Source organism: Camelina sativa, chromosome 9 (genome assembly GCF_000633955.1).
Source record: "Camelina sativa cultivar DH55 chromosome 9, Cs, whole genome shotgun sequence".
Classification (NCBI taxonomy): Eukaryota; Viridiplantae; Streptophyta; class Magnoliopsida; order Brassicales; family Brassicaceae; genus Camelina; species Camelina sativa.
In genome coordinates, this window is record NC_025693.1 from 28,231,232 (window position 1) to 28,245,717 (window position 14,486).

The 14,486-nt window shown below is 48.8% G+C and overlaps 2 protein-coding genes across 2 annotated transcripts; both read left to right on the forward strand.

Annotated features, from left to right (window-relative positions):
* LOC109126198 (receptor-like protein 12) lies at positions 446-2,205 on the forward strand. The gene has a single exon (XM_019229417.1). The coding sequence runs from the start codon at positions 471-473 to the stop codon at positions 2,151-2,153; it is 1,683 nt and encodes a 560-aa protein (XP_019084962.1). The 5' UTR covers positions 446-470; the 3' UTR covers positions 2,154-2,205.
* LOC109126199 lies at positions 3,788-4,532 on the forward strand. The gene is made up of 2 exons (XM_019229418.1): positions 3,788-3,958; positions 4,040-4,532. The coding sequence occupies exon 2, from the start codon at positions 4,048-4,050 to the stop codon at positions 4,507-4,509; it is 462 nt and encodes a 153-aa protein (XP_019084963.1). The 5' UTR covers positions 3,788-3,958; positions 4,040-4,047; the 3' UTR covers positions 4,510-4,532.

Below are 14,486 nucleotides of genomic sequence, written 5' to 3' on the forward strand. Positions count from 1 at the left end.
ATGTATGAATGGTTCGATTAATTAAATATTAATGTAAAGTCTTAAATATTTTCAGTTTCAGAGCCATGTTCTTAATCAAAAATTCAAAATCCGATTCTAAATGTCATAATGATTCATTGTTAGAAAACAGTTCATGGACGAAAGATTGGCTAAGCTTGTGGTAAAAGTTGATATGCGGAATGCAAGTTGGGACTATTAAAATTGAGTCAATGGTTTACGTAATTTTATTACGTGGATTGTTGCGACAAGTAGCAAAAGTAATTTTATTTTATTTGCTTTTCTTGGACAAAAGGCACATGTTTAAGTGATTCATAGACGACAAATCAGAACCGAATCTTAAACGAGTTGACGCAAAACTTGCTAACTCACATTCCCCACCAACTCTAAGGAAGTTCTTCTTCTTCTTGAAGAGAGAGTCAATGAAACACACAATCCTTTACTAACAGCTCAAACTCAAAAAAGAAAGATATATGATGATCCGAAGCCATTGTTTTTATTGGATTTCAGTTGTTATTATCATCTTTTCCTCCCTCCTTGTACAGACTCTAGCTTCTACGTCGCTCCACTTATGCCATCAGGACCAAAGGGATGCTCTTTTGGAATTCAGAGACGAGTTTCCAATTTATGATTCTAAACCAATCCCATGGAATAAGAGCAGTGATTGCTGTTCTTGGAAGGGTGTCACGTGCAACGTTAAATCTGGCCAGGTGATATCACTCGATCTTAGTAGCACCGTTCTCCTCGGCTCTTTGAAAACCAACAGTAGCCTTTTCAAACTCCAACATCTTAGTCAACTTGACCTTATGAATTGTAATCTCCACGGAGAGATTCCTTCTTCACTAGGAAACCTTTCTCGCCTCACACTTGTTAACCTTTTCTTTAATAACTTGGTAGGAGAGATTCCGGCTTCAATCGGCAATCTAAACCAGCTAAGATCACTTAACCTTATGGCTAACGATCTTACAGGAGAGATCCCTTCTTCACTAGGAAACCTTTCTCGTCTTATAAATCTTGAGCTTTCTTCTAATAGTTTGGTCGGTGAGATTCCGACTTCCATAGGCAATCTAAACCAGCTAAGAAACCTTAGCCTTGGGTCTAACGGTCTCGTAGGAGAGATTCCTTCTTCACTAGGAAATCTTTCTAGTCTCTTACATCTTAGGCTTTTCAATAATCATTTGGTAGGTGAAGTCCCGGCCTCCATAGGAAATCTAAACGAACTAAGAGTCATGTCATTTGAAAACAATAGCTTAAGTGGCAGTCTTCCTATATCATTAGCCAATTTAACTAAGCTTTCTGAATTTAGCCTCAGCTCTAATAACTTCACATCCACGTTTCCATTAGACATGAGTAGATTCCCCAACTTGGAGTACTTTGATGTTTCTCAAAACTCATTTAGCGGTTCTTTCCCTAAATCTTTGTTCTTGATTCCTTCGTTGCAAGATGTTTATTTGGCAGGAAACCAATTTACAGGAACTATAGAGTTTTCAAATACATCTTCATATGCTAAGCTTCAAACCCTAATCCTTGCTCATAACAAATTCGATGGCCCAATCCCCGAATCTGTATTTAAATTTCTCAACCTTGAAGAGCTAGATATTAGCCACAACAACTTAACTGGACCAATCCCTAGATCTATATCAAATCTAGTCAACCTCCTTCATCTTGACCTTTCCAATAATAAGTTGGACGGTGAAGTACCTGGTTGCTTATGGAGCCTAGATACATTGACGCTTTCTCACAATTTTTTTACCAGTTTTGAAAACTCTTCACAAGAAGCACTAATTGGAGAGTTGGATCTGAATTCAAATTCATTCCACGGACCATTTCCTTATATGATCTGTAAGCTTGAATGGTTAGGCTTTCTAGATTTGTCCAACAACCTCTTCAACGGCTCGATTCCTCCATGTATAAAGAACTTTAGTGGGTCTATTAAAGAGCTAATCTTGGGGAACAACAACTTCAGTGGAACCTTTCCAGATATATTTTCAGGTGTTACCAAGATTGTATCATTGGACATTAGTCAAAACCAGCTGGAGGGAAAGTTTCCAAAGTCTTTTATCAACTGCAATGATCTAGAACTTGTGAATGCGGAGAGCAACAAAATCAAGGACATGTTTCCATCATGGTTGGGATCTCTACTGTTGATGTCCTGATCGGTCACAATTAGTATGTTTAGTTCGGTTAAAGGAGGGTCGAAGTTCTCTTTTATTATATTGATGCCGAGACACAAAAGGACGGATTACAACTCGACTTAAACGAGTTACAAGTATAAACGAGAATAATCGACGAGTTGCTATCTCGTCGATCCTCCGAGCTATTGAGTCTAAACTGTAGATTTCCACTTGGACGAGCTGAGGCTTTCGTACTTGCTATCTCGATTCTTTTCCTTTTTCTCGATCCCCTTTTTCTGCGGACCGTACGTCTCCCTTTATAGGGAATCGTGTCGGTTCGTCTATATGAAAAGACCATAATACCCTCCCTTCTTTTGGAGATTTATCATGGGCTTTTTCTGGGCCAGGCCTGTTGTTTGGGGTGTGGATCTACCCCCAACAGTAGTCCCCCCAGCCGCGGCCTTTAGTTCGTAGTCTTTAGGCGAAGAACAGCCGTGAAGGAGCGAAGGGTCGCGCGTGAAGGAACGGTTCCCAACTTTTGGGGTCGAATCATTGTGTGCGGTGATCGACGCGCGTGAGATCCGGAAATCGTACCGTTATGGGGCGCGTGTTGTAATGATGACGCTTCCAGATCCTTCGTCCTTCTCCTATAAATATCACTTCTCCATTTCTCCCATTATCTTCTTCTCGCGTTTTTCGGTGCTCATCGTTCAGGTATTCTCCCTCCTTCTTATCTCGTCGTTATTTTGCTTTTAGTGCGTCGTACTTTTACTATGAATTCCCCTCGTTCTCAATCGTCCGATCCATCCGTCGAGAGCCACCTACGACGAGCGACGACTTCCGAATCTGATGGCTCTAATAGGTCCGTTCGCCGGGAGGGCCGTTCTCGGAGTCCTTCTGATTCGTCTTCGGCGGGTTCAGACATGGCTCAATTTGAAGAATTGAGACGTCGTCTCGTTCCAGGGTCGGCGGTTCCAAGCTCGTCGGGTCTGCCTTGCAGGATTCCTTCCCTGATAGACGAGCCATTGATCAATGACCCATCCTTTCCCGAGTTGGACAACGTTCCTTTGCCAACCGAGAACCTTTTCTCTCATTTCCCTCCGTCGACGTTGAAACCGGGAGCGGCGTCTGATGCAGTTCGCATTGGGAAATTAAACACCGAACCGAGAATTCTGATTCCAGAACCATTTCAGCGTCCCTGGGATGCTCTTTCCGGCTTTATTTGCCTTTCGGAGAAGTACTTCACCGAGTGCGGGCTTACCTTCCCTTTGCCGTCTTTCCTGATGACATATTTTGCTCGTCGTGAGGCGGCCATTTCTCAATTTGCCCCGGCGACCTTTCGAAATGCTGTTGGCCTTTCGATTATGGCCGAAGCTGCGGGGGTTAAGCTTACTTGTGATCATTTGGAAGAGTTGACGTGTCTGAACCCGTCGAGCCGAGACAAAACTCCTGGAATTTACTATGTAGCGTCGGGAAGGAAGACGACGCTCGTCGAGGGTGCTAAGGGCAAAACATATAATTGGAAGGGCTCGTACTTCTTTCTTGAAGTCGGTGAGGGGGTTTTGGAGGATCCGTCGATTCCTTGGTTTTCTGGGTGGAACCCTTCACCCGGTAGCCGACCCTTCTTGCCTAGTATATTTTATTTGCACTATTCTCTGGTTGTGCTTAACCCTTCCCCCCCCTCTTCTTTTTTTTTTTAGTTGTTGTTCCAAGGTGTTTGCTCCCATACCCTCCTTCGTTCCAAGCCGAGATAGACGCGATCAAAGCTTTCTGCCCTTACGTTTGGCCAGGTACCGAGTCGAAAAAGGGGCGTTCAAGGAAGACCTCCGATCCTCGAAGAAAGACAGGTACATCCTAGTGTAGTTGAACCCCTCTTTTTTTTGCTGCTCCTTGAGTTCTCCAATTAATTTCGTTGCTTGGTGTTGTAGCCGGGACGATGGGTAAGATGAATTTGAGTGTTCCCAACGCGTCTGCTCGTTATCGCCGAGCTCCGGAGCCGCTGCCTCGTTCCGCTCCCCGTCAAGATGCTCGTCCGGGTGCCAATCCTCCAAGCTCTGGCTCGTCAAAAAGGGTTTCTCCTTCCTCTCGTCGGGTTGTGGACGACCCTTCAAGGATGCGTCCAAGATCCCTTCCTCCGAATCGTCATATTGGTCCAGAGGAGACACTTCCAAGGAAGAAGGTGGTCGGGACTCCTGGTCGCGTCGCCGAAGTGGCGAAAGATTTGCAGAAAAGGAAGGATGGTCCCGAACAAGAGCAGTCTCCCCCATCAAAGAAGTCTAAGTCGGTCGACTTTAGTTGGAACTTTACGCATTCCTCCGGATGGACTCGCGGTCTTGCGCCGAGTTATTTCGGAAGATCCACTTTGGTGAAGGTCGTCTTCCTGCAGTTGAGAAGATGAAAGAGGCCGACGCGGTTACCGACGTTGCTCAAGCGTCTTTTGAGGTTTGTCGATTAAACCAACTTGCCTTTAATCTTCCCTTACTCGTTTTTTTCTTATGGTTGTCATTTTCTTTCACTTTGATAGTTTATTGCGCGTATCAATCGTCTGGCTTCTCGCTACGAGCGCCGTGTTCGGAACTTGGAAGGGGAGCGTTCTGGGGCGTCGAGTGAGAGGATCGAGCGCCTCGAGGCACAATTGGGGGAGGCGGTGCGGTCCAACCAGAGACTTAGCGACCTTGTGGCCAAACTCGAACATCACCGGAGCGGGTTGATTACAGAACGAGACTCCCTTACGACGAAGCTTGAGGAGGCTGAAGTTGTCTGTAACGGTCTGAAGCTCACCCTTAACTCGGAGATGAGGAGGCTTAGAGATCGACGTGATGAATATGGGCACCACGAGCGAATCAACGCTTTCCACGAGGTGGCTGGTCGCGTGCAGAGACTCTTATTGAAGCACAAAAGCTATGCCGAAGCGGTTGAAGCGTCGCGGGAGAAGTTTCTTGAGTACAACCAAGCTGTTGGGAACGTCCAGATGCTCGAAACGCTCGTTGCCGAGGGTCGGATTTCTTTGCTCGATGAGGGGATTAAGGACCAAGTTACGGCCGTGATGGGCCAACTGAAGAGCGAGGTTGAAGAGGTCGATCTGCCGGATATTACCGAAGCTGATTTCGACATGTCTCAGATCTTTGCCGGGCCTCTTCCCCCAATTCCGACTTGGATCGCTTCCCCAATCAGCGGGAATACCGAGGTCTGTAACGACGAGGGTGGGAGTGACGGATCGGAGAGTGGGGAGATTGGGGGTGAAGATTTGGACGAGCAGGGGAAGGTCGACGATCGTCCTTCTGATGGAGTTGAGGTGCATGCTGACGACCACCCTTCTGATGGAGCTGAGGAGCAAGCTGCCGAAGGACTTCCTCGTCCGTCAACTCCCGGGCATAAGTCGCCGGTTGTTGGCTTAGTTTCGTGACTCTTCCGTTGTCGCCGTGTCGAGGGGTCGGCTCCCTCATACTATCTTCTGTTTGCCGTATTTTGGGGTCGGCTCCCACGTACATTTACGCGCCGTGTTTAGGGGTTGGCTCCCTTCCGAAACTTTATTCCTGCCCTTGGGGCATTTATTCCTACTCTTTTTAATGCCTTATTTTTCGAAACGTTGCTTTTTGGTGTCATTAAATGCGTTTTCTGTTTTGAAACTTGCGCCTGTTGGGACTTGTGCCTTTCGTTCTATAAATAGGCTCTGTGTTTCCCTTTCCTCAGTCCTGTCTTTGTTGAGTTTGTTGTTTGTTTTTTTTTTGTTGGCAGGAAGGAAGAAGTTACTCTGATGCCGGTGACGACTAGATCAGCATGGTTGCGTAGGGCGCGGGCACAGCTCGGCGTTAGGTCTGACGAGGTGATTCAGTCGGAACTCGACTATTACAATGCTCGCATCCAACGGCTAAGAGCTTACATCATTGCCACCCGTCGTTCGTTCGAACGTTACTACGATTTCTGTCGTGTTGACGGGGTTGTGGAATGTCTTGAACCGCTGATCGACGAAGGGCTTTTCTTCCCGAAGTGGCGATGGGATCGTTTGGTGGAAGAGCGTACCCGGCGCGAAGATTTTTGTGCGGAAGTGGTAGTTCCCACGCTTGAGCAGGGCGACCTTGATACCCTTGGTCGGAGGCCGTTTGAGGAGCGGGAGGAGATCGAAGCTTGTCGTGATCGTATCGACGTGCTTCGTCGTTACGTGAGGCAGTTGGAGAGCACAAACCACTACTTTAGCGAAAGTAGTCGTGCTGAAGGGATCTGCGCGTACCTTGAAGACATGGTTGGACGAGGCATGGCTGTTCCGATGGATCTGCTGAAGGATGTGAAAGAATCATGCCGCTATTGGCAGACGACAATCGGCGGGTTGGAATTTAACGAGCCTTCCAACGCCGATCTAGGAATTGAATGACTTGTCTTTCCTTTGGTGTAGCTCTCTTTTTTTTTTTAGTTTGTGCCGTAATAGGGTCGGCACCCACATCAGGCTGTTGCATCCCCCCTTTTAAATAAGTCAAATTTCATGTTACTTTTGAGAGTTCTACTTTTACACTCTTCTTTTTTTTTGAAAAAAGTGCGACTCATGACGGTCGGCTTATCTTTGTTATGCGAGTTAAACTCGGCTTAATATAACCGGGGGCGACCGTTAATAGTCGGCTTACCCTTTAGTGCGAGTGACGACTCGGCTTAAAATAATCAGGGGCGACCGCTAATAGTCGGCTTACCCTATGTGCGAGTGCGACTCGGCTTAAAAAATACGTCGGAACGTCGGGTCGTTACCGGGCCAGGATAACGACTGAAATAACTTATAAACGACAATTCATTCTTGAAAAAGAAATTTTATATTTTTGGCGGCTGCGTCTCATAAAACGGGACTGCCTACGTACCCCCCGATCAGAAGGGATCAAGCCGATCGTAGTTCACACTTACATGCTTATTTAAACTATAGAAAGGACGAGCTGGATATAGCCGAGCTCGCTTGGTGACTTTTAGTAGTAGTAACGCTTGAGATGCATCGAATTCCAAGATCTCGGCACTGGTTTGCCGCCCATTGTTAGTAGTTCGTACACGCCGGGATGGACGACCCTCGACACTATATACGGACCTTCCCAATTTGCCCCCATTTTTCCGGCGTCCGGCTCGGCAGTATTTTCAAAGACCTTACGGAGGACGAGATCGCCTTCGTCGAAATACCGATTGTGGACTTTCTTGTTGTAGTATTTGGCTGCGGCAAGCTGATAGTTCTGGATTCGTAGGAGTGCTTTGTCCCGTTCTTCTTCCAACTCGTCGAGCCTATCCATTTGCATCTGACTGTTGAGTGCGGTGTTGTGGACGAGCATTGTTCGTCGGAGGCTGGAACTGCCGACTTCGGCGGGTGCCATTGCTTCCATCCCGTAGGCTAGGGAGAATGGGGTTTGGTTAGTGGACGTCCTTGGTGTTGTTCGGTAGGACCAAAGTACTCCGTCAAGCTCGTCGGCCCAGGCACCCTTCTTGGCGTCTAGCCTTTTCTTAAGACCATCGAGTATGGTTTTGTTGGTAGCTTCGGCCTGGCCGTTGCCTTGTGGATACCGCGGCGTCGACTTGCTTAGTTTGATCCGCCATCTTGCACAGAAATTTTCGAATTGCAGGGAGATGAACTGCGATCCGTTGTCAGTGACTATTTCATATGGGAGACCGTGGCGACAGATTACGTATTTCCAGACGAAGAGTTGGACGTCCCGAGCTTTGATATTTGCGTAAGACTCGGCTTCGACCCATTTGGTGAAATAATCGGTTAGGACGAGTATATATCGCTTTTGTCTGGAAGTTGGTAGTGGGCCAATGATGTCCATCGCCCAACGCATGAAAGGGTAAGGAGCTATTCCGGCTCGTAGGAGTTCAGTCGGCTGATGAATAATGGGGGCATGTCGCTGGCATTTTTCGCACTTGGCGACGAACTTTTCGCAATCAGATATCATAGTTGGCCAATAATGGCCGTGCTTCTTGATTCGTAGTGCTAAGGCTCGGCCGCCTGAGTGATTTCCCCCAGCTCCTTCATGTGTCTCCATCATCACGCGTTCAGTGTCGTCGCCGTGTATGCAAAGCAAAAGGGCTCCTGACGCCGTCCATCGAAGCAAATGATCTTTCATCAAGGTGTAGTGGGCGGCTTTAGCCTTTAATCTCCGCTTAGCCCATTTGTCTGTCGGCACGTCGCCGTCAGCTAGGTATGCTCGGATTTCAACTCGCCAATCTGTCGCGTCGCTGCCAGACGCAGGTTTGCACCCTCGGTGCGACCTCATCGTTCGATAGGTGGTTCTGATTTCATTGGGCTGGTGGAGTGCGAGACAAGTCTCGGCATGCGTTTCACTTATGCTCGGCATATCAATGCTTTCTACTGGGATGATTCGTCGCAGATCGGGATCCGATGTCGAAGCGAGTGCTGCCAAAGCATCGGCCGGAGCGTTTTCCCCTCTGGGGATTTTGATGAGCTCGAATTCGTCAAAACGTTTTGACAGAATCTTGACGACATCGAGGTAGGCTGCCATGGGCTCACTTTTAGTGTCGTACTCGCCGCTGAACTGGTTGGTGACAAGCTGAGAGTCGCAAAAAGCTCGTATCCGTTTGATCTGCATTCTGTTAGCGAGCTTAAGCCCGGCGTTGAGTGCTTCATACTCGGCGACGTTGTTGGTTGCTTGGAATCGGAGACGGAAGGATTGCTCCAAAATTTCTCCGGTCGGCGAAGTTAGTCGAATCCCTATCCCTGACCCAAGATGAGAGGATGCCCCGTCCACATGTAGGGTCCACCGGTCATCTGACGGGTCANTCCATCCCGTAGGCTAGGGAGAATGGGGTTTGGTTAGTGGACGTCCTTGGTGTTGTTCGGTAGGACCAAAGTACTCCGTCAAGCTCGTCGGCCCAGACACCCTTCTTGGCGTCTAGCCTTTTCTTAAGACCATCGAGTATGGTTTTGTTGGTAGCTTCGGCCTGGCCGTTGCCTTGTGGATACCGCGGCGTCGACTTGCTTAGTTTTATCCGCCATCTTGCACAGAAATTTTTGAATTGCAGGGAGATGAACTGCGATCCGTTGTCAGTGACTATTTCATATGGGAGACCGTGGCGACAGATTACGTATTTCCAGACGAAAAGTCGGACGTCCCGAGCTTTGATATTTGCGTAAGACTCGGCTTCGACCCATTTGGTGAAATAATCGGTTAGGACGAGTATATATCGCTTTTGTCTGGAAGTTGGTAGTGGGCCAATGATGTCCATCGCCCAACGCATAAAAGGGTAACGAGCTATTCCGGCTTGTAGGAGTTCAGTCGGCTGATGAATAATGGGGGCATGTCGCTGGCATTTTTCGCACTTGGCGACGAACTTTTCACAATCAGATATCATAGTTGGCCAGTAATGGCCATGCTTCTTGATTCGTAGTGCTAAGGCTCGGCCGCCTGAGTGATTTCCCCCAGCTCCTTCATGTGTCTCCATCATCACGCGTTCAGTGTCGTCGCCGTGTATGCAAAGCAAAAGGGCTCCTGACGCCGTCCATCGAAGCAAATGATCTTTCATCAAGGTGTAGTGGGCGGCTTTAGCCTTTAATCTCCGCTTAGCCCATTTGTCTGTCGGCACGTCGCCGTCAGCTAGGTATGCTCGGATTTCAACTCGCCAATCTGTCGCGTCGCTGCCAGACGCAGGTTCGCACCCTCGGTGCGACCTCATCGTTCGATAGGTGGTTCTGATTTCATTGGGCTGGTGGAGTGCGAGACAAGTCTCGGCATGCGTTTCACTTATGCTCGGCGTATCAATGCTTTCTACCGGGATGATTCGTCGCAGATCGGGATCCGATGTCGAAGCGAGTGCTGCCAAAGCATCGGCCGGAGCGTTGTCCCCTCTGGGGATTTTGATGAGCTCGAATTCGTCAAAACGTTTTGACAGAATCTTGACGACATCGAGGTAGGCTGCCATGGGCTCACTTTTAGTGTCGTACTCGCCGCTGAACTGGTTGGTGACAAGCTGAGAGTCGCAAAAAGCTCGTATCCGTTTGATCTGCATTCCGTTAGCGAGCTTAAGCCCGGCGATGAGTGCTTCATACTCGGCGACGTTGTTGGTTGCTTGGAATCGGAGACGGAAGGATTGCTCCAAAATTTCTCCGGTCGGCGAAGTTAGTCGAATCCCTATCCCTGACCCAAGATGAGAGGATGCCCCGTCCACATGTAGGGTCCACCGGTCATCTGACGGGTCAGTGGGTGTTGGTTCGGCTTCCCCGAACGGTAGTTCAATCAGAAAGTCAGCGAGTACTTGGGACTTTGCAGCTGGACGAGTTCGATACTCAATGTCGTACTCGCTAAGTTCGATTGCCCATTTTGTTAGTCGGCCCGATTGATTCGGGCTGTGCAGTATGGATCGTAAAGGTTGGTTGGACAGGACAGCGACAGTGTGCGACTGGAAATACGGTCGGAGCTTTCTTGCGGACGTGACGACTGCCAACGCGACCTTCTCGACTGTCGGGTAACGAGTTTCCGCGTCGTCGAGTGATTTGCTTATATAAAAGATGGGTCGTTGCTCTCCTCGATCGTCTTTAACGAGTACACCGCTGACGGCCGACTCTGAGACCGCGATATAAAGAAACAAGATTTCGCCGAGCTCCGGTTTTGCTAAGATCGGTGGGGTCGATAAGTAGTTCTTTAGCTCGTTGAACGCGCTGTGACAGGCCTCGGTCCACTCGAACTTGCCCTTTGTTTTGAGAAGCTGGTAAAATGGTAGACACTTGTCGGTTGATCTGGATATAAAACGGTTTAGAGCAGCGATCCGTCCAGTTAATCGTTGTACTTCTCTGGCGTTCTTTGGTTGTGGTAGATCGATGATCGCCTTAATTTGCTTCGGGTTCGCCTCGATGCCTCGTCTGGTTACCAGGTACCCAAGGAATTCGCCGGATTTGACTGCAAATGTGCATTTGGCCGGATTAAGCTTCATCCCATACTTGTTGAGGGTATCGAAGCATTGTCGCAGATGAGTGATATGATCCTTTGCGTGCTGTGACTTGACGAGCATATCGTCGATGTAGACCTCCATAGTCCGGCCGAGTTGCTCGGCAAACATCTTATTGACTAACCGTTGATACGTCGCTCCCGCATTTTTAAGGCCGAAAGGCATGACCTTGTAGCAGTACGTCCCTCTATCTGTGATAAACGATGTTTTTTCCTGGTCGTCCTTGTGCATTAGAATCTGGTTGTAACCGGAGAAGGCGTCCATAAAGGTTAACAGCTCGTTGCCTGCAGTCGCTTCGACGAGCTGATCGATTCTTGGCAATGGGAAACTATCCTTTGGGCAAGCCTTATTAAGGTCGGTAAAATCGACGCAGATTCGCCACTTTCCATTCTTTTTTTTGACGACCACCGGATTAGCTAGCCACTCTGGATATTTTACTTCCATGATTGACCCGGCGCCGAGGAGTTTGTCAACTTCGTCGTTCACTGCTTGCGATCTTTCAGAGCCTAACTTGCGCCGTTTCTGTTTGATCGGCTTATGCGTTGGGTCGGCATTGAGCTCATGGGTCGTGACACTTGGGTCGATTCCTTTCATGTCAGCCACGCTCCATGCGAACGTTGAGATGTTGGTTTTGAGGAAGAGTATCAACTCGTTCCTCATGGCGGATGTTATCTCTGTGCCGATATTTACGCATCGTTTCTTGTCGTTCTTGTCTAGGCTCACCTCCTCGACCGCGGCAACGCCCTGCTGGACGGCAGTCGGCTTTCCGTCTGTCGGTGACGTGCTACTGTCGCCGACCCGCTGCTTTGATTGCTATAATTTCTTTCCGGTGCGAAGCTTATGCTCGATCAGGAAACAGGCCCGTGCGGTTTGCTGATTGCCACGCAGTGTGTATATTCCTTTCGAAGTTGGGAACTTAACGCACTGATGATATGTTGACGGGACGGCTTTCATCTTGTGGAGCCATGGGGTTCCAAGGATGACGTTGTAGATCGTTGGCTTGTCGATAACCGCGAACCGGAAGTATCTGGCTATCCCCCCAACGAAGATTGGTAAGGTGATGGTGCCGACGGACATAAGATGATCCCCGTCGAAGCCCGTTAAAGAGTGACATTCTGGCATAATGTCCCGTTCGCCGACTTCCATTTTGGCCAACACGTCTCTGAAGATGACGTTGACTGAGCTTCCAGTGTCGATCAATATTCTCGTCACCTCACTTTCGCCGATCAAGAGTTCGACGACCAATGGATCGTTATGCGGTAAATCCAAACCTTCTAGATCTTTTCCGTCGAAAGTGATTGGCATGCCTTCAGCCTCGAACCTTGACGGCCAAGATTTCGTCATTTCAGCCTTCTTAGTATAATCTCTGATCACTCTGACCGAATCGTTGCATCCGGCTAGCCCGCCCATTATCATGTTGATTCGTCGTATCGTCGGAGGGCGTTGGTCGGGCTTGCGGTCTGTATGCGGTCATTTTTTGTTACCGCTGTCTTCGCGCCGTTCGGTGAGTAGGTTCTGAATTTCCATCTCGTCTTCGCTTTGGTCGGCTAGTACCTTTGAATCCTTTACGAATTTTTGAGCGATATATTCGGCGCGCTTGGCGTCGCTTCGTCCAGGTCGGGTTGTCTTGCTTCTGTCGGGCTCGACGACTATTGCCCCTTTCTTGTATCGCTCCATCAAGACCTTCTGGAGGTAATGACACTCGTCAGTTGCGTGGGTGGTACTCTGATGGTAGTCGCAGTATGGGGTTGCACTATTTTCACCTCCCTCTTTCCGTATATACTTGTTTTCGCCGATCGCAAAGGTTCGGCGAGTTCGATCTTGGTTTTTGACGAAATGTTGTCGAGGCTCGACGTAGTCAACTTTTGGAGCAGCGGCTACTGGCTGTTTGGGTATCGCACTTGCCTCTGAAGAATGCTTCTTAGCATTGATAGCTTTCTCTTCCTTGAGCCCTATGTGTTTTGCAGCTCGGAGTAATGCCTCGGCTACGGTCTCGACATGCNCGTTGCATCCGGCTAGCCCGCCCATTATCATGTTGATTCGTCGTATCGTCGGAGGGCGTTGGTCGGGCTTGCGGTCTGTATGCGGTCATTTTTTGTTACCGCTGTCTTCGCGCCGTTCGGTGAGTAGGTTCTGAATTTCCATCTCGTCTTCGCTTTGGTCGGCTAGTACCTTTGAATCCTTTACGAATTTTTGAGCGATATATTCGGCGCGCTTGGCGTCGCTTCGTCCAGGTCGGGTTGTCTTGCTTCTGTCGGGCTCGACGACTATTGCCCCTTTCTTGTATCGCTCCATCAAGACCTTCTGGAGGTAATGACACTCGTCAGTTGCGTGGGTGGTACTCTGATGGTAGTCGCAGTATGGGGTTGCACTATTTTCACCTCCCTCTTTCCGTATATACTTGTTTTCGCCGATCGCAAAGGTTCGGCGAGTTCGATCTTGGTTTTTGACGAAATGTTGTCGAGGCTCGACGTAGTCAACTTTTGGAGCAGCGGCTACTGGCTGTTTGGGTATCGCACTTGCCTCTGAAGAATGCTTCTTAGCATTGATAGCTTTCTCTTCCTTGAGCCCTATGTGTTTTGCAGCTCGGAGTAATGCCTCGGCTACGGTCTCGACATGCATTAAAGACAGCTTTTCCTTGAACCGAGATTCGAACCAGAGCACATTTCGAAGTGCGACAATTGCGGCAGCGTCCGGAATTGAAATGTTGACGTAGACTTCCTTGAATCGCCCTATAAAGGACCGAAGCGATTCTCCCTTGTGCTGAGTTAAGGCGTATAAGTCGGCATGGGAATTCTTATCCTCGAACAAAACAGAAAACTGCTTCAAAAATTCGGTTATCAGCTCCCTGATACTATCGATTGATCCGGGTGGGAGTCTCGAGAACCAGCTCAATGCGGTTCCTGTTAGATGCTCGGCGAAAACTTGACAAGCTCCAGCGTCGTATTCCGCCGGGCTGAACTGTAAAGGGCCAAGGGCTACGCCAAAGGTGAGTAAGAAATCTCGCGGGTCGACCGTTCCGTCATAGTGACCCAACCGTGGCTTGACTGCCCGTCTGACCGTCGTTGTAGCGAGTCTTCGAGAGAACGGAGTTCGCTGTGTTGCTTCGAGCATAAGTCCGACTTGGGGTGCCTTATCCGTTGCTTTTTGAATCATTGCGGCCATTTCTTTCATTTGCTCTTTGATTTCTTTTAGCTCGGCGTCCTTCGTTAGATCGGTTACGTCGTTATTTCGCTCGATAGGGTGCTGGGCAGGATTACATCCTAATCCGCTGGTTTGCACATACGACCCTGGCGTTGTTCTTACCGCGGTGAAGTTCACTGGGTTGAGCCGAGCGTTGTTGAGATGGTTGATTTCATCTTGTGAGTTAAACTGTGCCGCGGTGAGTGCATCCAATCGGCTGTTGGTTCGCTCTTCTTGCTGGTCAAGGCGTGTTAAGATTCCGCGGAACAG